The following is a 26,896-nucleotide window of genomic DNA, read 5'->3' as shown; positions in this document are numbered from 1 at the left end:
AAGGTCCACATCAAAGATAGTTCTGACACAGAAAATAATTGAAGGTGCTTAAAATTCCAGTCAAAGCAAATGAGCAGCCAGTTCCTTTTTGTTAGCAAAAATACAAAGACTGTTAAAATTCTCTCCTAAAAATACATGGCTGTTTGGAAATAGATCATAAAAATTAAAACAATAATTATTAAGAACTGGTAAAGAAGAGTAGCCCTTGAAATTTCAAACAAAAATATTTTCTTCACAGTGTAACTAACGTATTTTGATGAAACCCTGCAGAAATAAAGCAAGCAATAGATAGATTCAGCCCTTCTGTATCTTAATAGATCCTTATGTATGCTATAGACCTGGTTCACAGCTCCTGACAGACATCATAGCTTTATTGTATTTGTGTTTCTATACTTAAACTTTTTTGCTGCTCCTCAGTGACATTGCTATGGTACCACAGCTTGAGTGTCAAGGTAGGCTGTTCATAGATGCAAGATGAATGGGCCTTTAGCACTATCCTCGGCTGAGGTTGCAGAATACAAACTCTGTATCTAAAATATGTATCTTAAAGGAAGTTACATGACATTATGTGCACGTAATATGTGTTCACAGCATCTAGCTTCATTCAACCACAGTTTAAATTGCACTTGATTATGCCACTGCTTAAAGGATTCACTTAATGTCCATGTCCCCCATGTCTGGTCCGTTACAGCTCTTTTTCCGATGTCATTTGGATCCTGAAAAAAATTCCTACCTATTTCCTGTTGTTGCCTCCTGTTTAGTAATTTAAAATAAAAATAAAAATAAAAATCTAGCTTTTTCTTTCATTTGGTCTCAGTTATCTTATCTTAAATCTAGTTAACCAGTTCCATCTTCTTTCATGTGCTGACTCAGTATTAGTAGAACATAGCAATTGAAATCAATGAGTTATTTCTGGGTTCTACCAATATGAGAATTGAATTCTGAACTTTTTCCAGGTTGCTTTTAGGATATTATTTTTTTCCCTAGCCATTCTAAACTGGATGTTTGGATTGTTTTTTCCTGTACATATGATACTCGGATACATATGATAGCATTCATCTAACAAAATAAGAGACATCTGCATTATTGACACCAATATCTGAACTAGTTGCTTTAGACAGTCTTGTACTCAGAGAAAAAAAATAGTCATCTTTAGAGAAATGATTCAAATTTTCCTCAAAGAGATATCTAAAATAGGTCAGATGAATACCATAAAAATGCCTGTCCATTGAGTATAATGGCAAACTCAAACTTTCAGTCATATATGTCTGCTTTATGAACATAGGAAAATATTTAGCATTTCAAAATTCTCAATATCTACATTGTACAGCAGTCACATTTCAGAGACTGACTTCTTGTGCTTACATATATATATCTCTCTCTCCTTAGATCCTCAACACATAAACACAATTAATAATATTTGGTTGCCTTATTTTTGAGTGTTTAATATAATATTGGAAAGTTAAACTGTTAACTTAGTGTACTTATTTATTTACAGTCTGAGCAAAGTACTAGATTTAGATATCTACTACCAAGAAATTTCATCTACTGATTCCACCTCAAAGGACAGCAGTTCTACCACAAGAAGGAAGAGGTACCCAGCTGAGCGCAGGACTTCAATTTTAAGAGCCACTGAGCGGTAATTCATACAAAATAATAATAAGAAAAAATAAATGTTGCAATATCCTTGTTGAGATACTCAAAAGATTCATAAAAAGAGAGATACACTTTCAAATTACATATAAAACTTTTTTATTGTTATTCATGGAATCTTGCCAAATTAACTTGTAAAATGTATAGCTGAAAATTTCCCATTTCTTTATGCAGCCGGGACAAATGCTAGTACGATTGGTGTTCAGCCTACCTGCTAGTTTTTGGCTTCCCAAGTGCCAGATGAGATAGGCAGACATAGATCTCTGATCTAAAATCAAATTAAACTAAAGCAGAAGGTGAAAATTGTATTTCTGATCAGTTAGGTTTAAAACAGGGTGGATGTGCCCCAAAAACGAAATTTCTGCCTGCGTTCTGCAGGTAAGACACCAGCTTGACTGCCTCCTTTTCCTGCTGTCCTGTAGGAGCATATGTGTTTATATAGCCCATGGTGGACTACACCAAGGTGGACAGCCAGGAGGAAAACCCCAGAGGGAGGGTTTGCCTCACCTTCTCTCTTCCCACATAGACTTCACAGAGGGTGACGTCTGCTGGGCTGTGGAAATTCATATTCGCACTCTTGCCAGTGAACCCGCACACATTGCATGTTCAAACACATATTAATATATCTTGATATATTTGTATCCTCATGTGTCTTCATATATGTGAGAAAAGCCTGGAAAATATCTAGGTCAAAGGCTTAAGGGAACCACTAAGCCTAGGATGATCACTGAATTTTAAAATGTTTCCATAGTAATAGAGAAAATGTTTGTAGAATATTTTGTGCCCCTTGTGTATGTTATTTTTGACATTTTTTCAGGTAGGATCTAAATTATTTTTAGGAAGGCATTGTGAAGGCATGGAATTAAAAATACTCATATTAGGGAATTACCATATAATTTACATCCCTTAGAAGATGTTGCATTTCTAGGGTGGTTAATTACACCAAATCTGTCACCCTGAGGTGTGGGTTTAGGTGAATGAGAATTTTGCCACTGAGCTTACTAAGAGGAGTGTCTTACTTTTTACTGTGTGCTGCTCTCATTGCATCCTAACTAGCAACAGTGAAAAAAATATGCATAACTTTTAAACTTACACTGTTGCCTCTGAGGGCAGATGAATGCAATTGATAAACATTTCTGCACTTCAGAATCACCGGAATGGGGTCACCTGGATCTGAAGACTATACAGTCAGTTCAATCTGCAGAAGTGAAGCACAGAGTATTTTTTATTTGGCAGTTTACCTTCAACACTGGCGTAGGACCAGTGGCAGGGTACACCTTTAGCGCAGAACACTACAAATTGTTGTAATTATTTCAGAGTAATATACTTTTTAAATAACTGAGGTTTATTTTTGATCTTGCTCCATGGTAACACCTGGTGCCAGTTCACCATTCCAGCCCGTCAGAGGTGGCTTCCAAAATGCACCTTGCTGTTGGGGCCTGCAGCAGGTCTGCAGATGAGTTAGTTGACTTTAAAGATTTGAGTCATGTACCTTTAAGATAGCCACAAAAAAAAGCACGTAAACAGGATGTGAGAAGCCAGAACTTAAAACCGCAGCATAGGGGCACATACAGCAACAGCAAATAGCAAGCAAGAAGAAAGAAAGCCTTTCAGCGTCTGACACATGTACTATCTAAGATATATAAGCAATATGTAAAAGTAATAAACACCATTTTGTTTGAACCCAGCCATGGGGATATAGTGTTTTTTGCATCCCTCTAGACTTGCATCATCACACCTTGCCATCTGAAAAAAAAAAAAAAAAACAACAGAAAAAACCCTAACAACAAAACCAATGCGATGGACACTCACAGCGAGCTCTGCAGGAGGGTTAAACACTGAGTAAACAAATTTATGCCAACTGAAAGTCTGGTTCAATAACCATCAGGCAAACACTACTGCAAAGCACCCCCATGTTCTCAACGGTTTTATTTCCTTTTATTATGACCCCTTCGTAGAAGAACATGTTGTTCTTCTGTGTTCATCTGCTTTTAGTGTATAATGTGTTTGTTCCGCGGTGCCTGCTTTATGCAGCACAGGAAGAGGCCTAGCAAAGTCAGTTGCTTATTTTTCTTTCTCCTTTTATTTTTTCCTCCGAGGGTGAAGGTTAAGCAGTCGGTTAGGAGTGTTTGCCAAGGTAAATGTTTTTACTTTAATTTCTAAAACACCTCTGCGCTTAATCCCTAGGTCGAGGGTTGCAGAAAGCCCCCTAGAAGAGAGTAAAACCGAAGATAATCCCTATGACTACAGACGACTGCTGCGGAAGACCTCACAGCGCCGGCGCCTTATCCAGCAGTTCTAGCTGCTGCTGCTGTTCCAGCTGCCATTTGGCTTTTATTAGCATAATCTTTTTTATCATTTTATACCATGTGCTTCCTTTTTTAAAAAGAAAATCCCCAATGTTTCAAGTTTACAATGTGTGTGTTCATGTGAATGTGAATTATTGTGGTTTACAGCCCAACACTGTTGCAAAGGGACACTGTCAGTCTACCATACCATATCCTTTTAAAAAAACTAATATGAAAATCAGCTTTCTTTCGGATACCACTCCTACATCATAAAATTATTAGACATTAAGCAGCTTAAATTTAGTTTACTTTCCTCTGCATATGTCTTTCTTTTTTGCATTTCATCAGTCTCATCCAATTAAAATAGATCGTTTAGTTTATAGTTCCCTGGTTAAGCTTTCAAATTCCCATATGCACCTTCAGAAAACCTTAGTTATTGTTTCTAATAAACTGTTCTACAGGAAAAAAAAAAAATTATAAGAACACCATAGGGGAATTTCTGCTTATTTTAGGTTTGCAATGCCTAAATTTTGGGATGAACCGTTTGTGGCAAGTGTCCCTCTAATGAATCAAACATAAATGATTAATTGGCTAGTATACTATGGCAGTTTATTTCATTATTGACTTTACTGTAAAGCTAGTAGCCAGTTTTAAAGGTCAACATGGTGTGTATAATCTTTATTTTGGAGATGTCCATTTATGGGAAGTATATCCAGCCCTCTGCTCTGCCTCTGAGGTCTGTGACTAAGTGATGAACTTTTAAATCGTGTTTGCTTTGTTCTCCTTTGCATTAGATTTTTAGGAATCTTAATCTCTGGGGTGCCAAGAAAGGAATAGAAATGCGCTCTCTGGTTGATTGCTGCCTAAATGTAATGATCATTCTTAATCAGTTCCACTAGAAATTAAGTGGAAATAAAAGCAATATCCATCGTGTTCAAATTCCTCCCCACCCCCCCCCCACCCCAATTCCTTATTCAAAAGACCTTGTTTCACAGAAACCACACAGATAATTGCTGTGTTTCCTTTCTGGATTCATAATTGCATATTCCCAGCTGCAAAGCAAGAGAAGGCAAATTTCATGATGCCAGTATAAAGGCCTGATCCTGCTCCCTTGCTTAGCTCTCCCGAACGCCACAATTGGCAGCAGCAGCCAGCCACAGGGGTAGGGGTTTTATCTGTTCCCCACACAGGCTTTGGCCCTTTCCCCAGGGACAGGTAACCATTGTTTCTTCTTCTGCAACTAGTTAGAAGGCTGTGTACCAGATTAAAATTTGCTGCAATGTAAAATTTGCAATCGTTTAAATTTCAAAATCCGTTTTAAAGTTGCTTTCTCCTGTATTATTAAAACAGTAAAGTAAATAAAGACGCACAAAGCAGTGACACCGTTGCCTGTGTCTGAGTTACAGCCGGACCTGACGGAAGGCTGCGGACTGGGGCAGGAGCGAGCGAGGCAGGGGAGAGCTGACAGCCCCACCGAGCCGTGGCGAGTCCTTAAAGCTGGTGTGATGCGGGAGCTGGCACAGAGCCGTGATTTCACCCGAAAGGATGCTTGGGCTGGTTTGCTGTTGCTGTCCCATCAGAGCAGTGTTTTAAAACAGCCAGATACTTCCGTGAGATTTCACGGGAGGGACACACAGTCGCGGTAACGCTGTGGGCGCCTGCCGGACCGGGAGGGAGATGCCCTGGGCTGCACACGGGCGGGGAGCCCGGGTCCTGGCTGCGAGGCGCGGCGGGGGCTGCGGACCCGTGCTCGCGGCAGGGCCGCATCCTGCCCCCGCACCGTCCTGCCTGCATCCCACCCTGGCTCAGGCTTGAAATCCCTCCTGTGCGGGAGGAGAGGCAGCCACGGCGAGGAAGGGCTCCGTGCTCCCGCGGAGAGCTGGCTGGGGGGAAGGGGGAGGTTTGGTTGCCTTCAGGAGCGACGTCGGGGAGAGAAAAGGAGCGCTGTTTTCCTCCTTTCCAGTCTCGCCCGCGGGACCTGCTGCTTCCCTGGGGCTGCTGCGGGTGGGGGGCGGCTCCGCCGGGCTCCGCATCCCTGCGGCGCTACGGAGGGGTGCCGAGAGCGGGACCGGGGACCCCAGCAGCGATGCCGGGGCGGGTCAGGCGCCGGAGCCAGGGACCGGACCCCTCCCGTCACCCCTGCGGGAGCGCAGCCGGGACCACTGCCCAACTCGGGGGCGGGAGGGGGCAGCGGGAGCCGCCCCCGCACCGGCCCCTCCACAAGCGCCTTCGCCGCTGCCGTCCTGCCCGACGGGGCCCCCGCCGGTCACTGCGGCCGGGGCGGGCCGGGGAGGCGGTGGGGGCTCGGCAGGGCTGTCCCTTCCCCGCCCGGGGACCGCTGCTCGCCGCCTGGGGCAGCGGCTGTCCCGGCCTCGGCGCCGCCGACCGGGAGTCCCCTGTTCGCAGCCGCAGGTGTGCCCGATGCAGGGGGCGAGGGGCGGGGGTGGGATGGGGTGTGATTTCTCGGCGCTTTGCCGCTCACGGGATTAGGGACGCTTCCCCGTAGCCCCAGGGACCGCTGTCCCACCCCTCCCCTCGGGGCACCGGGCTAGACCGCCACGGCCGCCAGCACCGAGGCCCGCAAAGCCAACCTCCCCACCCGCTCGGCGCTCGGCGGCTTCGGGGGGGTCGAACCCCACTCCCACCTCGCCGGGCAGCGGCCGCAGGGGCCGCGGGGCCGCCTGTGGGGTGGGGGCGGCACAAGGCACCTCACTCGTCTCCACCCCCCGAGGCAGCGGCTGCCCCACCGCCGGCTGCCCCGATCGCTCGGCTTTGCCCCGAGCATCCCCCGCCCCGCCCCTTCGGAGCAGGGTGCGGGGGACCCGTCACGGCCCGCCTCGGCGGGGCACCACCCCGCCCCCGCGGCGCCGCCCGCCCCGTCGCAGGCAGGGGGCAGCGGCAGCGCGCCCCGGGGGCGCCCACGGGAGACGCTCCCACCCACGCGTGCCCGGGGCGCCCCCGCCCCTTCGCCTGCCGCCGCCTGGCGCAGACGCGCGCACTTACACACCCGCACACTCACACTCACGCACACTCGCTCAGGCCGCCTGGGCTTGCAGCTCGCCGCTCCTCGCCCGCCCCGCCGGTTCGCCTCCGCCATGGCAAGCCCCGGCTCCGGCTTCTGGCCCTTCGGGGCCGAAGAGGGCTCCGCGGCCGCCGAGAGCCCCGGCACAGGTAGGGGGGGCGCCGAGCAGCCGGGCGGGACCGGCCCGACGGAGCCGCGGAGCCGCCGCGCCAGCGCTGCCCGGTCGCCGGAGACCCCTTTGCGGCAGCTCGACCGGCGGGACGGAGCGGCGGGGACCGGCGGGGGCTCCAGCCCGGCGCAGCGCGGCTGGGCTGGGCAGGGGGTTCCTGGGGAGCAGTGCTGGGTGTCGGACGGGGCGCCCCCAGCCCGCGCCCGTCCCCACGCACCCCCCGCTCCATTTTCTCTTGCAGCCAGAGCCTGGTGTCAGGTCGCTCAGAAGTTCACGGGAGGGATCGGCAACAAACTCTGCGGTAAGGGCGGGGAGGCCCGGCAGCCCGCGGCGGGGAAGGCTGCGCGCCCGCAGAGCGCTGGCGGGCGGCCGCGGGCCCTGCCCCGGGGCGAGTGGGCGGGGGGCCGGGGGGTGATGCCGCGGTGCTGAGGCCGTGTGTCCGTGTCGCTGTCAAGCCCTGCTCTACGGAGACGCCGAGAAGCCTGTGGAAACCGGCGCCAGGGCAGCCCCGGGGGCAGCGGAGCCGCGGCCGGCCTGTACCTGCGACAAAAAGCCCTGTGGCTGCCAGAAAGCGGAGGTGAATTACGCCTTTCTGCACTCAACAGGTAACGGCGCTCCCGGGCCACGCCGCGTCTCTAAAACGAACCAAAACCAGCCGCTCGGTCGGGAAACGGCCCCCCCGGCGGTGCGCGGCGGCCGGTGGGCCCGACGGTGCGCGGCGGCTGCTCCGCGGAGCTCCGCGCCCCCGCCTCGGCCCGCTCCTGCCGCCCGCGGGTGCCGGGCACCTCCTAGACCCGGAAAATAAGCCAGCCCGGAACCACAACAAACAAAAAGACCCCAAACCCAAGGCAGTAAAATGCCGGCGTGCTGGAGCCTGCCGGCCGCTCTGCCTAAGGAGCACTGGCAGCCGCGACCTTCTCGTTGAAGTACCTGCGATGTAATTAAGGTTTGAGGGGAGGAGGGGGAAGGAGCGCTCTCCAACAGATTTGTTATAATTCGAGGTCTTTTTGCACTTCATCTTCTCTGACCTTGGGGGTGGCGTCTCCGCTGCTCCGTAGGTCCCCGCTCCCGCAGAACGGCGCGGGCCAGCCACGCTGCCCGCCCGGCCCGGCCCGGTCCGGCGCTGCTGCTGCCGGTGCCGCTGCTGCGCTGCCCCAGCTCGGGGGGTTCCACCGCGGGCCCGAGCCACCACACTTAAACAACAGATGGCAGGGTGTGCCCTGAGCCACAGTGCAGCATCGCCTCGGAAAAAGGCATTAAATTATGAACAAGTTACCTGCATTGGAGACTCACCGTGAAGCTATTTTATCCCAAGGCAAACGGCAGTTTTTAGAGCGCTTCTTGGAGCGTTTGTTTCCCATCTTTTATTTTTCCTGAGAATCGTTTTCCCTTTTTTCTTGTTTCCCCGCTCACTCTCATTGTCTTAAAAATTGGTCCGAAATATTGCAGTGGAAAAATGTGCTGGGTTAGATAGGGTATTAAAACCTAACTATTATCTCTCAGAATATTCCTTAAAATACAGTCTTGCCAATTTGCTTATTAAATGAAAACAAAGTCTGTTTGTATGGAATACAGTGAAAAGCTTTCCTAAACGTAAATGGGAGAAGCCGTTGTTCAAAATCTGTGTCTGGTTGTAAAACGAAGTTAGCTTTTCATTTCTCCGTTCCCAGATCTTCTGCCGGCATGCAATGGAGAAATAACAACGATGTCTTTCCTGCAAGACGTTGTGGACATTTTACTTCAGTACGTGGTGAAAAGTTTTGATAGATCAACGAAAGTTATTGATTTCCATTACCCAAATGAGCTGCTCCAGGAATATAACTGGGAACTGGCAGACCAGCCACAGACCCTGGAAGAAATTTTATTGAACTGCAGAACAACTCTGAAGTATGCAATTAAAACAGGTAACGGCCATGCTCATTTTCTACCCTATAGGATCTCATCCATTGATTAAAGGTGTCATTTTATTTTATCTTGAAACGTTAGAGATTGAAGCAGCGACTCTTATTTTGTCAGTTCCAAGCAATTTCTAGCAGAGACAGAAATCGTTTTCCCGAATGATAAAATCCTCCAGCAGCCCCGTCTCGTAGCTGTCCGTGCAGCGTCGCACACCCTTTCCGATGTCAAATTAATGATTGTGTGCCACGGAGTTGCCGAGTGTGCCACTGAGCAGCCTTGTCACCGCCTTTGCGACTTTCCTCCTTTGCTGTTCGTCCATTTCACGGGTTCTGGCCCGGGGGTTGCGCCCCCCCGGCCCGGGGATGCGGCGGGCGCGGGGCTCGGAGGCAGCCGGGGCAGGGGGGGGCTGCCCCTTTAGGGGGGCAGCGGGGACCGACCCATTTAACAGCCAAAACCGCAATAAACATCCTGTAAATGGGAGCTCTCCGCGGCCATTTGCCGTGTCTCTCCCTTTAACCTGCAGGACATAAAAATGCTAGAATTTGGCAGAACTGTGCGCTGGGATAGTGAGGGTTTTTTTTCGACTTTAGGCTCAAGCAATAAAAACAAGCCCCGAATTGTTTTAGTGGCCTTTTGTTGTTGTTGTTTTCCACTGGGGAGGGCAGGGATGGGTTCACTGCTGCCTGCCCGGGACCACCGTCAGCCCTGCCCCGGTGCGGGCTGCCTGGCGCGGGGCTCGGCCAGGCGTGGGGCACCCCCGGCCCCGCACCCGGGGCCACCTGAAGTAAACTGCGGCGCAGCGGGCAAAACCCACAGTAGCTACAATTACGGCTTTGAGAAATCATGTGAAGTGCGGGGAGCTCTTGGTGGGAATTTGAGTTACCGAGAAATTGCTTAAAAATAAATGTGGAGCAATTACTGAGGGAGACAAAGGCTGATTTGTGAATAGAGGCTGAGGGGAAACAAAACCCAGGTTTTGTCGCCTTTGGGGAACAGGACAAACTGATCCCGGTAAAGATTGTGGGGGATCTGTGTAATCATCCTCGTTTAGAGGAGGAAATGTCCAGCTGGATGTTTTTAATGCATGAGTCGGGTACTGTCAAAACGTCTGAAAAATATGGGAACAAATAGATAAATGATGTCCACGGAAACAAAGTCGATCAGTCCAGTGATCCATGTGATGCATCTGGGTAGGGCATAGGAAACATATTTGCACAGAATGCTGTGAAACACAGCATCTGTGAATTTGGGAAATCAAAGAATATTGTTTCTTAAGCGATTTTCGTTAATCTTTTTTTGTTATAGCCAGTTTCACATAATGGACCTGTTCCATTTTGTGCATCCAAAAAAGACCTTTTAAAACGGCGTTTCCATTTCTCTTCCTCCCTGTAAATATGTGAGGCTTTCCCTGCTTTGCATTTTTTAATTTGCTTTAATGGAAATAATGTTTTCAAGGTCCAGGGACTGGTGCTGGGGGTGTTGTGTGAGATGCGGTGGTGTGGCAGGGTTTGGCCAGGGAGTGCAGAGCCATCTCCGCTCCTCAGCGTCCTGGGGCGGCTGCCACGGCCTGGGGGGGGCTTACAGAACGTGCGGGATTTGTACCCGGAGCCCTTCAGCATGTGCTTCGGCGTGAATTACCCTCAGAGGAAGGACAAAGGGGTGAGGTTTCTGGCAGCGGGGGTCTGCCTCTGCTCCCACTGCAGGAGCCCTTTGGAGCGGCCCCTCCTGGGCTAGTGGGGGCGCCCGGCCTGCGTTTGGCTGCAGGGCCAGGAGGGCTGATTGGAAAATAAATTGTATTGCTTAGATTAGCCTCGTAGCTGGATCCCCGAGTCCCAGCAGTGATCTCGTGTTGGGATTCAAGGAGCCAGATGGCTGATTTTTCCACTGTGGGGCAGCTGTGGGATGCTCCCAGGTGTGGCCTGTGTGCCACGGTGCGCTGGGATGCCCAGGGGAGCCACGTGCGGCTTTCTGCCCCCTTACCAGCTACCAGCATCCACCCCCAGCAACAACTCTGAGAGACTGTGAAAGGCAGCGTCTGCAAATGCGGGGAAAGATGGATGTGAAATCTGGTTCCTGTGCAGTGCTTGCCAGGGGAATTGAAATGCGAGCGTTCCGAAATGGCTTGGGAGCCCCAGGAAGGGAGCGAGGAGCTGGCGCTGGTCCAGCCTTGCTCCCTGGCAGGCCCTGGTCCGGTAGCAGGACCATGCATGTGATGGGGCCACGAGCAAGGCCGATCCCGGAGCTGCCAGCTGTGCCTTTATCTGTGCTGCCTGGCTTTGCCCGGCCCTTCCCGTCACGTCCCTGTTGAGGCTGCATGTTCGTGCTAGGGGATGTCTGTGCTGGGCAAGTGCAGGTGGGAGCATGTCTGAGAGGAGGGTGCATGGGGCAAAGGCATGTTCTTGGCAGGGAGAGCCCAGCCCTGGCTGTCGCAGTGCCTCAGCCCCAGTTCTTACCCATCATCTCCCAGTTTAGTCTAGGATTTGTGTAAATCCGTCGTGTATTACCAAACCAACCGGTAAGCAGTAATCTCCTATTTTCACATCTCTCCCCCTTCCTGCATCCTGTCGCTCTCTTTGCCAGTCACCTCTTTGTTTGGTAACAACCACCAGAAAGGATGTGCGTTTCAGGCAGATGGCACTGGGGTGGTGATTTTTGAGTCTCTCTCACAAACTCTTCTCACCTGGCTGGTGCAGCCTATATTCTAAGCAAAGCCACAAGTTCCTGGGGCTGTCTAGCGGAGGGAAGAGAGCTCGCTTACGTATTGGGGTGACAATGGCACATGGACGGACAAACCCTTGCAGCTGAGGTTGGGGTCAGATTGGGGCAGCACATTCTTTGCTGCTGTGTGTTAAAGGGAAGGGCGCCGCGTTACAGGTGTAGGTACTGGGGGCTCTTCCAGCACCCACGCCAGCAGCAGCAGCTCGTGCTGTCCCTGTCCTAACGCCTCTGCAGGAGCACAGCACCGCTCCCCCCACGCGCGCTCCAGGGTATGGCTGCCCCCACGCCAGCATGCAGCCGCCCTGTCCCCACGCCGGTTCCAAAGCAGGAGGTGTGCCGAGAGGTCTCCTTGAAGAAACAAGCAGTGACAACAGGGCTGTCGCCTGGGGGTGGGTACGGGGCTGATGGAGAGCCACTGAGACACTGCAGCTGCAAATATGAATTCTGCTATTCCCCAGCTTTTCAGTGGGGATTTATTTCCAAAGCAGGAGCTTTTCTGGCCCTTTCGAGCCTTCCTATGGCACAGGTTTACCAAAAGCTTTCAGCTCCTGATTTTCTGTTTCTGGTGGAATTTGGGAACCCACGTGGAACCTGGCTGTGATATTGAACCCAGGCTGTAAATACCGAAATCTCTCTCCAAATCCCATCGGCAAGGGAGCTGCAAGCAGAGCCCAGGGGGGTGGGATTGCTGTGGCTTTGGTGGCAGTGGTGGGTTGCCCCGGGACCACCTAGCACCTCACTCGGGAGCATGCAGGGCAGGGGATGGGTCCTGTTCGTCCTGGTGGATCTGGGCAGCATCCCTCGGTGCCTGACAGGCTTTGGCTCTCTGTCCTGGGCAGCGTGGACCGGGGGAAGGTGGCAGTCCCTGTCTCCACTGGAGAGGGCTCAGTGCAAGATGCAGTTGGGCTGGATGGCAGCAGTGTGGGGCTTGTCTCAAGTTAAGGGCTCAGGGAGCTGGATTTTGCATGTATGCCCAACCCCCCCACACACCCCCACACCCCCACCCCTCGGCCCTTGTCCCCTGCTCTGATCTGCCTGCACAGCCTGATATCTGTCTTTGTGTGCTGCAAGGTGGAAGCTGGGGAGCAATTCCCCATGCTGTTCTGCCAGCCATGTGTCCGTGCCTGATAAGAGACCACCAGGGACCGAAGATCAGTTTTCTCTTGGTGCTGTGTCTGCATTTCCTCAAGCGTCTTGCTCGTTCTTTTGTTTTCCATGATGGCAATAATAGTATGTCGTCTGTGGGTCAGGACAGGTGTTTTCCAAGCAGAGGCTGCCTTCCTTTGAGTCAGACGGCATTTTAAGTAATTGTGAAGCATCCGTAATTTGTATGGGTAATTATGCCACTTAACAGGGGCTTGCAGGGAACAACTCGTAAAAATGGAGTTTTAATGGTTCCTGGCTTTAATGGCTCTGGGCAGTTTTCAAGAAAAATCTCTAGCAGGATTTTAGAAAAAAAATCAGGAGCCAATTAGATTAACCAGGTGAATGGACTACCAGCTCTTTGAGTATATTCTTGTGCATCATTCTGCTGGGGCAGCGGTGCTGGTTTTCTTTAAAATGAGGTTTCTTTAAAATCATAATTGCAAACAGCCAGGCTATTTGTAATTGCACTCTGACAGGGAAGAAATGACAAGGACCGCCACCTTCCCTGCCATCTTCATACAATCATCAGCCATTGAGTTATGTGCAAAGCAGTCACCAAAATGTTCCATTTTCTCATTTCGCCCTGTCTATTATAATCATTAGCCATTCATCACTGATGTTATATGTACTGGCAAGCTCTTCAGATGGTGTCTCGTGCGTGGCTTTCAAACCTAGCCAGGCAAAACCACATCCAGTGACAACATGTGACACGCTAACGGGAGCAAACAGCTATTTTTGTGAGGCAGCGATGTGCAAATTTTCAAGGCATATTGAGAGGATAATAGGGAATGTTGGAATTCATTACTCTGCGTTCAGTGTCTAATTACTCTGATTTTACTGAGTTTGGAATGAGGAAGAAAAGAAATCCTGCCTTTTCCAGGAAGTGTATTTATTGCTGTTTGCTTTGTTTCATACCTTGAAAGCACTTCCTTCTCTATAGAAATCCAGAGGTAAATACACTGTTCAGCACTGAATAGTTTCATTCAGAGTCATCAGCCTTTTGGTAATGTTTTCCATTTTATGCAGGGCACCCTAGATATTTTAATCAACTTTCAACTGGATTGGACATGGTTGGATTGGCAGCAGACTGGCTGACATCAGCAGCAAATACTAATATGTAAGTAGCAGATTTTTTTCCATAGTAATATTTAATCTAATTTTACAGTTATACTCTAAAATATTAGCTGCTGTAGCTGAATGAAAGAAAGAATACATTTAATGTTAAGGTTGCTGGAAAAAAACTATCTGCTTTTTAAATGGTTGCTGCAGCTATTTACGTAAAGACTTTCAACATTGCCCTGTAGGCTGTCTTCCATAAAATTTCAACAGACTAACATGATACTGGTTTTGCTACTCACCCACCCTCAAAAAAAAACCAACAGAAAAAATATTGTAGCATTTTACATGCATAAATATGTAAAATTAAAGGTGTGCTAAGTGAACAGTTGCATTCATGTAGAGGGGTTTTGTACTTCCCATACTCAGAGCAGTTAGAGCCATTGCTTTCTGTAAGAAGGGGGTGCAGAATTTAAAGTGTGAGAGTTTTTTCACTTTGGGACTAGGAGGCATTTTGTGCACTTCCTTAGCTTCATGCACTGTCTTGTCATCCTGAACAGGATTGCTGGCATGTATGCTTCTAGACATGCACACAGGTTTTTGCAAGATGAAGGTCTGGCTCTGTCCAGCAGCTCTTGATTATAGGGCAAAGCCTTGAGCCTGGAAGAGGTGGGCAAGATTTGTTTCACTGAAATGGGTGGGAATAGAGTCTCAAGCACTCTCAGCATTTCTCCTTCTAGACATTTGATGTCAGGTCAGAAGGAGGATTATCCAGGTATTGTAAAACAGAACTCTTCCCAGTGCAAGATAGAGTATATTGTGGCTATAATGTAATGTAATATTGGAAAAAGATGTTAGTGTTATAGATGAAAGCATTAAATATGGACATTACTACGTTTCAGGTTCACCTATGAAATTGCTCCAGTGTTTGTACTTTTGGAATATGTCACACTAAGGAAAATGAGAGAGATGGTTGGCTGGCCAGGGGGCTGTGGCGATGGGATATTTTCACCTGGTACATGACATTTCAAGCTTTCTTTATTTTTCAGACTATGCTGTATGACATCCCCTGTAGTTAAAGAGTAAACATAATTAAATATGCATGTTCTAGAGGACACTTGCTAATAACCACCAGTGGCCTCTTTGAGATGAAGTATTGCATGTTTATGAATTTCAGGGATGTGATTATGAGGGTCTGTTTGAGCAAATTGCACTGCATTATGAGCAGCTGTAATGGCACATGGGAAACATAATCGGAAGAGACAGTTGCCTTGCAGTTTTCCTTTGCCCCCACTTTTTATGGATTACATGAAATAGAAAGACTGTTGTATTAATAATGGAGGGAAGACACACAGCAATGCACTGCAGGGGAAATTGGAGCAAAGAGGGAAAGACGTAGCATCCCTTTAAGTAATTTTACTGGAGTCTGCAAGATCCTGCCAACATTAAGTTTGTGGTTAGCTTTCCATGTGTGAGCTGGCCTGTTGGGCTCAGTGGGGTGCTTGGGTGGCTAGTTAATCTGAGCACCTAAAGGCTCAGAAACCTGGTTTCTTCAGGGAAAATCAATAAGGCAAAAAATTATGATTTTTTGATTATTATGGAGAAATCATTGACTCTGACAAACACTATGTTATTAAGACTTTTTTTTTTTTTTTTGTCATTCCACTTAGTCTTTTGATTTATACTCTTTGTCACCTCTCGTCTTACTCTGGAATTCCATTGCTAAAAATTTTGGCCTATCTATCTCACCAAATTGCAAAAAAGTGGATTGACATTGGGCATAGCATCTTGGCTTGTCAAAAGAGAACAGACTGATAGCTGGTGGGGAAGGAGCCCTTCTGGGAAGAAGGTCCATTGAGTTGATGGAGCAGAAAAGAGTGTTTGGACTGTTGAGCAAAGGAAGGGCCTCACTGATATAGCCTAGGATGTTCAGCTCTCTGAGGGCACAAAGGGTAAAGTTCATGCTGCGCAGAAGATCAGCCCAGGTTCATCTTCAGCTTCTTGTATCTGAATGCACACATGGGAAGTGGTACAGGAGTTTTGTCCTGGGCCTTTCCACAAAGGTGGAGAAAAAGGAGGATTTACATTACCTTTTTGAGTCCTTATTTAAAAAGCATTGAAAGCAAAAGCTGTGACAACTTTACTGTAGTACTTAGAGGTCCTGAGCCCTAGAGGCTTCCATCTCACAGGGCAGCATCTAAACGTGTATCAGAAGCCCAAGACCTTAGCCAAGGTTTTTGGAAACTGGGCAGTGATTGGTAACTGTTCAGTCCCTGGCCTGGTTCAGTACAGCTGGTCTTCAGTTCCTCACCTTGCAGGCTTGAGCTGCAGTAGCCCCACCAGGCTGGTCAGAGACCTAACTGGGGAGAGGAGAGCGATAGCAATGCTGCTCAGCCAGACCTGGTGGGCAGGGGCTGGGCACAGGCAGCAGGCAAGGGTGAAAGGCTCAGTGCATGTGCTACATCTGCCCAAGTCAGGCAAACTGCTTGAGACAGTGTGAGTCAGGAAAGATGTGTGCTTCAGGAGCTGCTGTCCCTCCCAGGTCTGTGAGAGGTCCCTGCCTGACCTGAGGGGCCAGGGTGTTGCTAGTGTGTCAGATGCGGGAGCTCACTTCATCGAGCTGAAACCTGCACGGGGGTGGGCTCTTTGGCAGGCGTGTACCTGTGCTGGCCGTTTGCATTGCTGCCCCATCTCATCCTTTCTTTCTCTGCCATTTCTGGTTTGTGCAAAGTGCATCTTCCTAATTCATTCTCTTAAGGCAGCAAAACCCAGTGTACACGTTCTGCTTTTTTAGGCAATACTCAAAATCATCTCTATGCTGTCTTCATGTTGTCATGTCTTCTACTGTCAAAAAGGCTTCAGCTGAAGACCTTATGGTTGCAAAGGAAAGATTCTAGCTACTGCCTTCTCTGGAATGAAATACACAGTATCAGTACGTGCAAAGCATAAAGGCCTGATTAGGTTCTCTAAATTCTGTAGGTGTGTTTTGTTGCCTGCCTGCAGTTAACTGGGTGTAAACACAGCTGCAAAGTTAAAAGGCAGAATGCGGGCTTATTAGTAAGGTTAAGGTTAAATGGCTAGGTAATAAATACTAATAGGAAAGCCTGGTATTAAAGAAGCTTCATGTTTCAGTCTTGATTCTTTTGATACTGAGCCAATGACTTTGGACAAGATAGGCCAAATTTCTTCAACTTGGTCACTTTAGTTCAGTCACCTAAATCATCAACAGCAGCTGTTACATGACATCTGCATTTCTTTAGGGACAGGTACCCCAGCATTGACTCTTAGTCTCTCCATTTCTTGCTTTGTTGTTTGTGAAAAGAGGTGTAGAAATACGTTCATACCTCTCAAGGTAGATGAAAGGGGAAGAAAAAGCCCAGTTTGTGCTCACCCCCATGCTAGCATTGCCATCCCACTCTGGCATTTTCCCTTGGATGTACAGGAGAGCCAGCGACAACAGGGAAAGCCGAGACCAGGGGCAGCTTCACTGCAAGAGCAGAGCTAGGACACTGATGAGAAACGAAGGGCACAGTTTCTGTGGGTGGTGGAACAGTATATATATATCTCCAATTGGATAAATACAAATCTTATAAAAGTCAAAATTACGTTAAATGTGCCAGCACATAGACCCTGCTGGTGTAACGTGGTATAACGTCATTGCTTTCAGCAGAGCTACGTTGGTCTGCTTAAAGGGTGGACTTTTATCTTACCTCGCTTTGGGTGTCTACCCTGGGCTAGTTACAGCAGCTCCCATATATTCAAGGGAGAAGGGTGGATGTGTCCGCAGGGCCAGTCATCCCACCTACTGTGAACAGCTACCTTAGGATGAGCTGGACCATCTTCTGGAAGTTCATGTCTTGTGCTCTTCACTCCATTTTTAGATGGATAAAAGTTGGGTTAGTTGAACTGTACCTCAGCTGCACTCTGACCTATGCATTTAAAAGCCTAGACTCATGATCAATACACACCTTTGCTTTACATAAATATATGTGCATAAACATCAATATATAATTAAACTGTATATATATATATAGTATATATACAGGATAAAACTGATGGATTTTTTTGTATACGTGTCTATGTCTGTGTGCACGTGTGTCTTTGTGTGCATACATACATAAAAGTACTCAGACTCTGCCTCAGGTTCTGCATTATATTCCCATAGTGCTCATGCAGCATTCTTGTGTAACCACACATCCTGCCGCTGTGGGCACAGAGGCTCCCTTTGTAAAAATCTCTCAAAGGGGAAACAAAGTGCTCATTTTTGATACATGGACTGACAATTGGAACAGAACACTGCAGAGCTGTCATCTGATACCCAGCTTCAAGTGCGCAAAATACCCATCTCGAAATGGGTATTTTAAGTCAATGTGTGCCAGTGATTGTAAGGCTAGTATTGGGGACAGCTAACCTTTTCCCCTTGGTCCCATCAGAGGACAAATAAAAATAAAAATATTTGTTAGAATGACCCTTTTTCCTTTCTCTTCCCTCTCCGCACTCCAGTTACCCAGATGTAGTGTCTGTTGGGACTCACTGTGTGGGTTTACTCAGAGCTGGGGCATGAAATGCCACCCTGACTGGGGAGGGGAGAGCCCAGGTTAGGTTGCACTTGGAAGCCCCTTAGGAAGTTTACTTGTGGTGGCACCTGCTTGGGAGGTGGAACACAGTGGGGATTGTGCGTTGATGGCGTATGAAAAGATAAGATTGGGGACTAAAGGAAAAATGGTAGCAAAAATGGGGATGCAAGGAAGCCTCGATAATTTTTTGCAGTAGTACTTTTTGCATAAATTGTTATTTGGGTGCAGTAGATCCTGTTATTACACAACTCAGCTGTAAGGGGCATCAGCAAAAGAATCCATGTTTCTGCCTCATGGTAGAAACATTAAGATTGGAGTTAGAAAAACTGTAGCAACACTTGTCGTTTGTTCTGCAATGATATTACAATGCATAGAAAAAGTAACAGTATATTACTGTGGACTCCAGGTGGTGCCATATCTAACATGTATGCTATGTTGATTGCACGTTTCAAGATGTTCCCAGAAGTTAAGGAAAAAGGAATGGCAGCTATTCCCAGACTGGTTGCCTTCACATCAGAACATGTATGTGTTTCTGTTTTTTTCCTACCTGTTGCATCTGCTTGTATGAATTTATGATGAAGAAAATAGCTGAATGGGAATTTGTAGCCAACTGTCTTCATTTCTGTTATTCCTTCACTGGGAATAAAAAAATGGGAAAGGACTGGCTTTTTGGTATAGAGAAGGATGAGCTGTGTGGTTATCTGTGGCTGAAGCCCAGGGAGAGCAGGCTCTGCAAGCCCCTGCCATTTTTTGCTCTCACTTGTGTCTGCATAGCTGTTGATGTGAATGGTAAGGACCGCATGAAATGGTGAGAGTTCATCATTGGGCTTCAGCACTTTTTGCCAGGCATGTCTTTTGTTCGGGTCACTCTGGGGAACCGAAGACCACTTTCAAGTCACAATGTTTCTAGCTGAAACCACTCATGCTGTTACTTAATGAGAGGGAGATAACATATGTGAAGACAGTAGTATGGAAATATGTGTGTGTACAGCAGAGCAGCTGCAGTGTGTGGTGGGAACTGGGCTTTGCTGTGGGTTTCTGCCTGTGAGCAAAAACTTCAGCACACGGGGGATTGTCACAGGCACCAGCAGGATCTGGCAGTGCAAGAGGTGTGGGGAGGTGGGCACAGGAGGAATCAGAGTGGTCCTCGTGGGAGAAACGCAGGGTTTTTTGCTCTTTGAACAGCCATACAGAAGTAATATTTCTGTCTGTACCGGGGGGGTGTGGGTATTTCGGCTTCATGGCCATCTAAAACTTCGCAGCTTATAGTGGAGAATGTGTGTGCAGGAGGAAGGAACAAAGGAAGGGTTATACCCAGGAGGGGCTGTGAGCTCTCTTCAGGCTTCATGGTCCCCTTCGAAATGTCTCCCCAGCTGTGTGGGCTCAGCCAGAAAGGACTCTTCCATGGCTGAGGCTCAGCGAGATAATGTCCCTGTTCGGTAAAATCATCTTCCTGGCTGCCTTCTTTGATACATCGGAGAACGCGTTTCATTCTGTGCAAGCGCAAATTGCAAAGTGTCCTAAAAACCAGCCAGAAATGTCCAGGAGGAAATCCCTCTGAGGATGCCTTTCAATGGCAACAGGGTGAGATCCAATACAAAACTGTGGGCTCTATGTTGCTGAATAATTGTCCCCAGAGCAAAGAGAAGGGTATTCTACAAATGAGCAGCAACTCTCCAAAGTTGGCTGTGCAGCTAGAGATGCGTTATTCATATGAAAGTTACAGACCTATTAAGTCTTGCAAATAAGGTTCAGTGTGATCATTTAAAATAACAAATCCTATTAATCATCAGAGAATTTCAGTGTATTCATCACGATGGAATGTTGAACAATGAACCAAATTGTGCTATCAAGCTCAAAATAATGAAATGAGCTTTAATAATTGTGGTTTCATGCCAGGGAAGAAGCAGTTCCCTTAGCAAATTAAACATTCCAAAACAAAATATAGTAGAGAACCCATAGAACAGCATTTAAAGTTACAATTTAAAAGTATCTTAAAATTGTAGTTTTGTTCCTTCCTCAATCAAATTTTTTGTAAAGTATGTATTCGCACATCTTCTAGGGAAGTTAAGAAACCATGCTAGGTGAAGACAGGACCCTGTAACCCTTAATCACCTAAAGGATTTGGCATCGGGGTTTAACCCTCAAAATAGCAGAGGCTGTTCCAGGAATTGCAGAGGCCTGGATGCACAAGCCCTTTTTTAGGTAGGAAGTGTCATGCAGAACCTGAATAGACACTTAAGATATGAGAATGTAGTTTGTCTCATTTATCACATCATGCTGATCTTCTACTTACTTCTGGGCTCCCCAGCCTGGTTCTGGTTTCTCTCTGCTACAGTTGGATGCTCTGGTAAGATGATGGCCATGGAACAAGCAGACTATAAGTGGGATACTATAATTTCCCTATGCTCTGCACATGTGGCATGATAGTAAACAAAGCTAAAAGTTACGGTGTGTGTTTAGAAACTTGGAAGATTTTTGTCTCAAAATTTTCGGTCAGAAGTATAGTGGCAATTCTCAGACAAGAATTTCAGCATAACAGATCAGACTCTATTTTCATTTCTACCAGTCTAGAGCTTCTATTACTATACATGAATGAAGTTATGCTGCAATTGCTGCCAGTATTACTGCATCAGAATTTAGCCTCAGTTTGATGCCATGATGATAGGTTCAGCTGCCAGCGCGGGAGGAGTAACTCCTAGCTCCTAAGTGATTCCTTTCCTAATTTAGGAGTGCATCATGTTCCTAAATTAGGAGCCTCGTTGTCTGCACAACCAGTGAAGAGAGGCACCTCTGGAGAGAAACTTGAAGCATCCAAATTAGGAACCTAAATATTCCTTAATTTAGGTGTTCTAAATCACCTTTGGGAGGGGTTCACCTACTTCTGTGCATTGACCATACAGAGAGATCAGCCTCCTGACATACACAACCTACATTAGGTGCCTGACATAGGTTATGTGACTATTCCAGCCATGCATGTTCCCAGTAAGCAGATCTTCCCTAAGCTGTTCAGCAGGACCGTGACGTATCTCTCACTCTGCTTCTGTTTATTTATTTTTCACCAGTGACAGTGAAGCACAATACTTGGGTCAGTCTTGGCCCAGGTATGATTTCAGATGCATTGGTGCTCAGGACTTAATTCAGTCCTCTGTATTCACCAGCATCATCAGCGGTTCTTTCATCTGCACTGGTGTGGGAGCAGAGTGATGTCCTTCAGGGCAGCCGTTCTGGACTGCACGTGATGCTAGAGACCCTGACTCAGGGGTGTAAAAGTGATGGATGCTAGCTGTAAAAACCTATTTTATTCCATAGTTTGAAACACAATGAAAAATCTAAGGTGAAGGCCTCCTCCTGTGTCCCAGCACATCAGCTGAAGGCTGCTGTGAGTGTTCAGCTGAGCACAGCCCGTTTTCAGGGTGAAGAAAGTGGATGAAAGGAGAGCTGCCTTCTCAGAATATTTTAGTTGATCCATTTGTCTATAAGGCAAGTCCTGTTGAATTTTAACCTGTTCCCTATTGTGATTTTGACCTGGCCAGCTAGCACTGTCTTACAAACAGCATCCAACAGTAGCTGGGAATAGTATGGAGCAGGGATCGCCCCTAGTAGACAAAAGACAAAGTCATCTTACCCTGAGGAGGAAAGAGGTGCAGAGGGGAAAAGTTTAGCTGCAGAGAATAGTTGGGTGCAGGTTACAGAACAGCCTTTGGCCTTTTTATTGGTAGAACAAAAGTAGCTTAAGAGACTTCAAGCTTTTCCATCGACTTGATGTTTAATTTGGGGCTGTATAGACTCAATCCACAGTTCAGAGAATGAAAAAAAAAACAAAACTGGGCATAACTGGAAAGACATGAAAAAAATTTCTATCTCCTCTCTTCTCCAACCCAGCGAGGCTGTACTCATGCAGCCCACATCAGCTTTCCTCGTTTCCCACCCCTCTAGAACCCCCCTGACATGACGACAAGGAATGCCTTGTCAGGTGCTCAGAAAGGACATAGCAATTCAGCTGTGTTCGTAGTTTTGGAGAAGAAAGTGCAGAGGAAGAACTGGCAGGTGATGAGTCTGAGCTGACAATAAGGGACCTCTTCAACCCGTTAGAGACCCAAGGAACACAGGGAGGCTCTCTGCCTCTGGCATCCTCCTGCCTGCACTGCTGTTGGGGTGAACTAGTGCCTGCCCAAGGCTTCACTGGGAGCAGCTCTGGCACCCATAACTGTGAAGGGAAGGTCTCTTGGCTGCTCAGGTGTAAAGTGTCAGCACTGTAGACAGCCGCATGTTCTTGGGGGGACCTCACCCTCTGGGGGAGCCCTAGGAGTGCCTCTGAGAGGTGGCCTGTCTGTGGTTGTAGGGGAGCACCCTCACAGCAATGACACACGCAGCATCCACATGGCAACTAGATCGGAGGAGGTAATTAGCAATAAATCACTGCTTCAGCTTCTTGCATGTTGATTTCTCCTTGTGGACACGCCCCATTACTTGCAGGGAGTACAGCAATCTACATCGATAGCTGTGGGAGAAGAGTGGCTTTGGCAAAATTTTTGTATGTGGGAACAGTTTCTGAAACCTAATATGGAGGTTCTTGGTGCTGAGGCAGAACGAAATTAAAAAGTGACTTCTGTCCCAAAGCAGACAGCTCGATAGACCACCATTTCACACAGCCTGCGGAAGATTTGGGTTTGGTTTCTGTGTAGAATGAAAAGCAGATCTCTAGTCCCACCACTTCCATGGCATGTAGCATTGTCTTCTGGCCAGGCAACTTAGGAGACAGTTGGCAGCACTTCCACCTGCAAGAAGCAGTCCAAGGGGTGACCTATGAGGTGGGACTTCCAGGAAAAGATTTGAGGAGCCTGGAGATCACATCTTCTGTTGCGTAGCATGAATTACAAACCCGAAAGTTACACTTCTGAGCGTACAGAGTATGTAGGGAATAGTTTTGATTTCACCTAAGGAAACTAAAAATCAAACTTAAATATTCATGCATTCTTTCTTTGAATTACTTAATACATAATAACTAGAAAAGTGTATTTTGGTGGTATTTGAAGCCAGGGGGAAACAGTGAAAATTTGGTCATATTTGAGGAGCAACTTAATTCAAGTAACACCATTCGAATCAAAGTAAAACCATTTTTCCAGAAAAATAGTCCTCTAGGCCCAAAGGAGGCATTTGTCATTTGGGTCTAACCCTTCATCTGGTCAGTATCTTGTGGCTTTTACACTGTCACAGGATCCTCCTGAACTCAGTGCGACATTTCTTATCAACAGATAATTCTGTAAAACTATCCACACTGGAGAAAAACAAGTGAGTCTTCCTGGATTAGAAGAGCAGTGTGAAGTTAAATAAAGATGGAAATATTAGTATGTTGTACAGAAACACAAGTTTAAAAACTAAATAGCAGGAGCTAAAGGAAACAATAGCAAACATATACATCATTACACTGTGTTTAAAAATGTGATGGGACTCAGTATACTCTTTATGTAGATAATTGAAGGAAAAGCTATACCTTAAAATTAGATGTTAAAGATAGGATTCATGTCACTTAACCTTAATCACCTAAAATGTAAACATTTCATCTGAGTTAGTCTATACACTTCTTTACAGCCATTAAAAAAGAGAGCAACTTCTGCAGCAGACAGCTCATCCTAGTCTAAAACGGATGCCACAGCCTCGGGGATGAGGTGCCTTCTAGAAGTACCTTTTCTTCCCCACTACCGAGGGGGCCCAAACAGCCAGTCTACACCAGCCACACATTTTTAGATTATTAAAGTTAAGAGAAGAGTAGCCCAGCCTACCCGTCCAGGGATCCCACATTGTTTAAAGCCCAGGAGAGGTGGAGAGGAATGCATGTTCGCCTCCTTTCCTGGCGTGTGGCTGATGGAGTGAGGCTGGGGGTCCAGGTCTGCTGGGTACCAGGCTGCCAGTGACCAAACCTCGGAGAGGATTCAGCTGCTGCATGGCTCGACTTGCACAGCATTTGGGCACTCACTCCTGATGAGCTCCTTCTGCAGAGCTTGTGCCACTCTGGATTTACATGAGCAAGGAGAAACTGCAATCTGAAAATTCAGCCGTGGCCTTTGGGGCTCATGGCGTTAAGATGGTTCTTCCTGACAGCTTCAACCATGCCAGATTATGAGCACGTAATTTAGCAAGCTATAAAAATAGAAGCATCTGTATATATTGAAGCACTGTTCTTTTAAGATAACAGTGTCATACTTTTCAGCATCATAGCTTTTTTAATTATTCTAATTATTTCTTTTTCCAAAAGGCCTATTCATCATTACACCTGTAATAAATTTACACTGTTTTTACGTTGCAAAGCTAACTATGAAAAAATGGCAATCAAGCAGACAAACCTATGCCTAACAGCATTTGAAATTTTGGACAAGGAAAATTCCCCTGGCTCAAAATGATCAATTTTTTTTCTGACCGGTAATATGCTTTTATTACTAATACTGGCTAATACTCTATACCTTCTCCTTCACCACTCAATTTTAACCACGTTTCTTTTTAGAGAGGAATTGTGGTTCCTCTCTACTGGGGATGTATTTGTAGCCTTCCATGCACCCTTTTGTAGTGCTTGAAGGGAGGGAGAGAGAAAGCCTCAGTGACAGCCCACTGCCACTTGGGTGTTCTGCCTCTGGCAAGCGCAGGACACTGGTGAAACTCTGAACCTGACAGCTTTTCCCGGCCTGTTTTTTTCTTTCAGTGCTGGCATCAGGCAGTCTGCCTTTGTCCTCCCTTTTTGACCCTGGTTCTCCCACCATAAGACTTAAGATCTGTGTAATTCCTGTATGGCTGTGTCGTGAAAGATGGTGTTCAAGCTCACTTCCTTGCATGGCTGAACAGACTGTAGCCCCTGTACTCCCAAAGAGGTCACAATTAATGTCCTTCTTCCCCATTAACCCAGCTGAACGTGCCAGTAGTTCTCTCTAACCAGGCTTATTTCTGCAAACCTTTCCTTCTCTTTGACCTTTACGTTTTCCTATGTTTACCTTTATATTACACAGGCAATCAAATTTTCAGCACCATACCGGGAATATTAAAACAATGTTTAATATCCATCATCATTAGGAAAGCTTTCTTTGTTCTTAAAACTATATTTTTTGCATTTTCATTTTCATCATGGCTCTTTTAGAGCCTCTCAGGCAGTTAGGGTAATTCCTTTGATGCTACCCTGAGACAGAAAAATGTAACAGCAGTCATATATCTGTGACTGTATACACAGATTGAGCAATTTCATACTGAAAGTTTGGTTAGAAATTGTAAATGCATTTGCCCTTCTGTGCACAGACTTCTGTATTTCTTCCTAATTTGTCCCTAAACTTGGTTTGGTTCCTGACCGCTGAATTCCCCTCAGTCTGTAAAAAGTCTTCAGGCAACGAAGCTATCAACACTACATTCATTTTTTTTCCCCAGTGCTGTTTTAGCAGAGACTTCTCAATGAGGCAGCTGAGCTTGGCCATATTCCAGTGGATGCCTCTGAGCACATGGGCATAATTTTCTTCCTCATAGTAAACCATTCAAATCTGTATTTTCTTTTTTAAGGCACTTTGAATACTTCTATTTTTTATTAGAACAACAAATGGCAATAGTAAATCTATTTTAACTAGTATGGAATGAGGAGCAACATTTATCAATGTAATGTCATTGACTCAAAACCCAGTGAAATATGTCTGACTTTTCACTCCTACATCTCTGCTTGTATTTATATATTACACTATCCAGTATGTGCACATCAGTTTGTGTAATACTTGAATAAAAAAATAGATGAAATTTTTTTAACATACATAAATTCGGTTGTAGCTTCACATGGCATATCAGTGAACTGTCGTAATGTTGGCAGTATTCTAGCTCTGTTCCATTTTTTGCAAAGCTCAAAGATACCTTCCTAAACTTGGGAATTTTTTATAAGCCTCCTCATGGCCGTTCTTCCTCGCTGCTCTCATAAAGTTGCAGTGCTGCACCATGGGGCTCAGCGAGACAGGGAGACCTGCGAGGCTGGTAAGAGACTCCAGTGTCTTCCACGTGTAGAGGTTTGTGGATTGGTCACAGTCTACAGTGCATTTGTACTTGGGAAAAGTCCACGGACTGCAGTGGAACTGATGAAGCTCATGGAAATGTGTTTGTTCAAAAAGGCGCTTTCATGAAATAAAGGAACATGCCATGAAAAATACTGGTGTGATGGCTGAGCAGGCCTGTGACGTTCAATATATAAATACTTCCTAGCACCCTGTGACTCCAACTAGAAAAACAACAGGGAAACTCCATATCTAATCCGAGCATACCACTAACCTGTGGTTTTAATAGAGCAGATAATAACAGTGTGTTAAAGTCAAACATCTGCCATTTTCCAGAGCACTGGTGCCTGCAGGTG

The 26,896-nt window shown here is 46.8% G+C and overlaps 2 protein-coding genes across 9 annotated transcripts in view; both read left to right on the top strand.

The window, feature by feature from the left end:
- MYO3A (myosin IIIA) overlaps nt 1–5,341 on the top strand; it is a 126,892-nt gene extending 121,551 nt beyond the window's left edge. For all 6 annotated transcript variants that reach the window (XM_055709356.1, XM_055709357.1, XM_055709360.1 and 3 more), the window contains 2 exons: nt 1,499–1,639; nt 3,841–5,341. In XM_055709356.1, coding sequence (XP_055565331.1) covers nt 1,499–1,639; nt 3,841–3,955 — 256 coding nt within the window. In that variant the 3' untranslated portion in view covers nt 3,956–5,341. The remainder of the gene's footprint in view (nt 1–1,498; nt 1,640–3,840) is intronic.
- Nucleotides 5,342–6,653: 1,312 nt separating this feature from the next.
- Nucleotides 6,654–26,896, top strand: part of GAD2 (glutamate decarboxylase 2) — a 41,598-nt gene continuing 21,355 nt past the window's right edge. Inside the window, exons 1-7 of one of the 3 annotated variants that reach the window (XM_055709361.1) lie at nt 6,654–7,112; nt 7,374–7,433; nt 7,588–7,737; nt 8,803–9,036; nt 13,922–14,012; nt 14,854–14,966; nt 18,935–19,050. In XM_055709361.1, coding sequence (XP_055565336.1) covers nt 7,037–7,112; nt 7,374–7,433; nt 7,588–7,737; nt 8,803–9,036; nt 13,922–14,012; nt 14,854–14,966; nt 18,935–19,050 — 840 coding nt within the window. In that variant the 5' untranslated portion in view covers nt 6,654–7,036. Of the gene's footprint in view, nt 7,113–7,373; nt 7,434–7,587; nt 7,738–8,802; nt 9,037–13,918; nt 14,013–14,853; nt 14,967–18,934; nt 19,051–26,896 lie in introns of those variants that run through there. The other 2 variants (XM_055709363.1, XM_055709362.1) reach the window with 2 other exon arrangements.

Source organism: Falco cherrug, chromosome 4, assembly GCF_023634085.1.
Source record: "Falco cherrug isolate bFalChe1 chromosome 4, bFalChe1.pri, whole genome shotgun sequence".
NCBI classification, from domain to species: domain Eukaryota; kingdom Metazoa; phylum Chordata; class Aves; order Falconiformes; family Falconidae; genus Falco; species Falco cherrug.
Note: the sequence above shows the minus strand (reverse complement) of the source record. Positions and strands in the feature narration are given on the sequence as shown.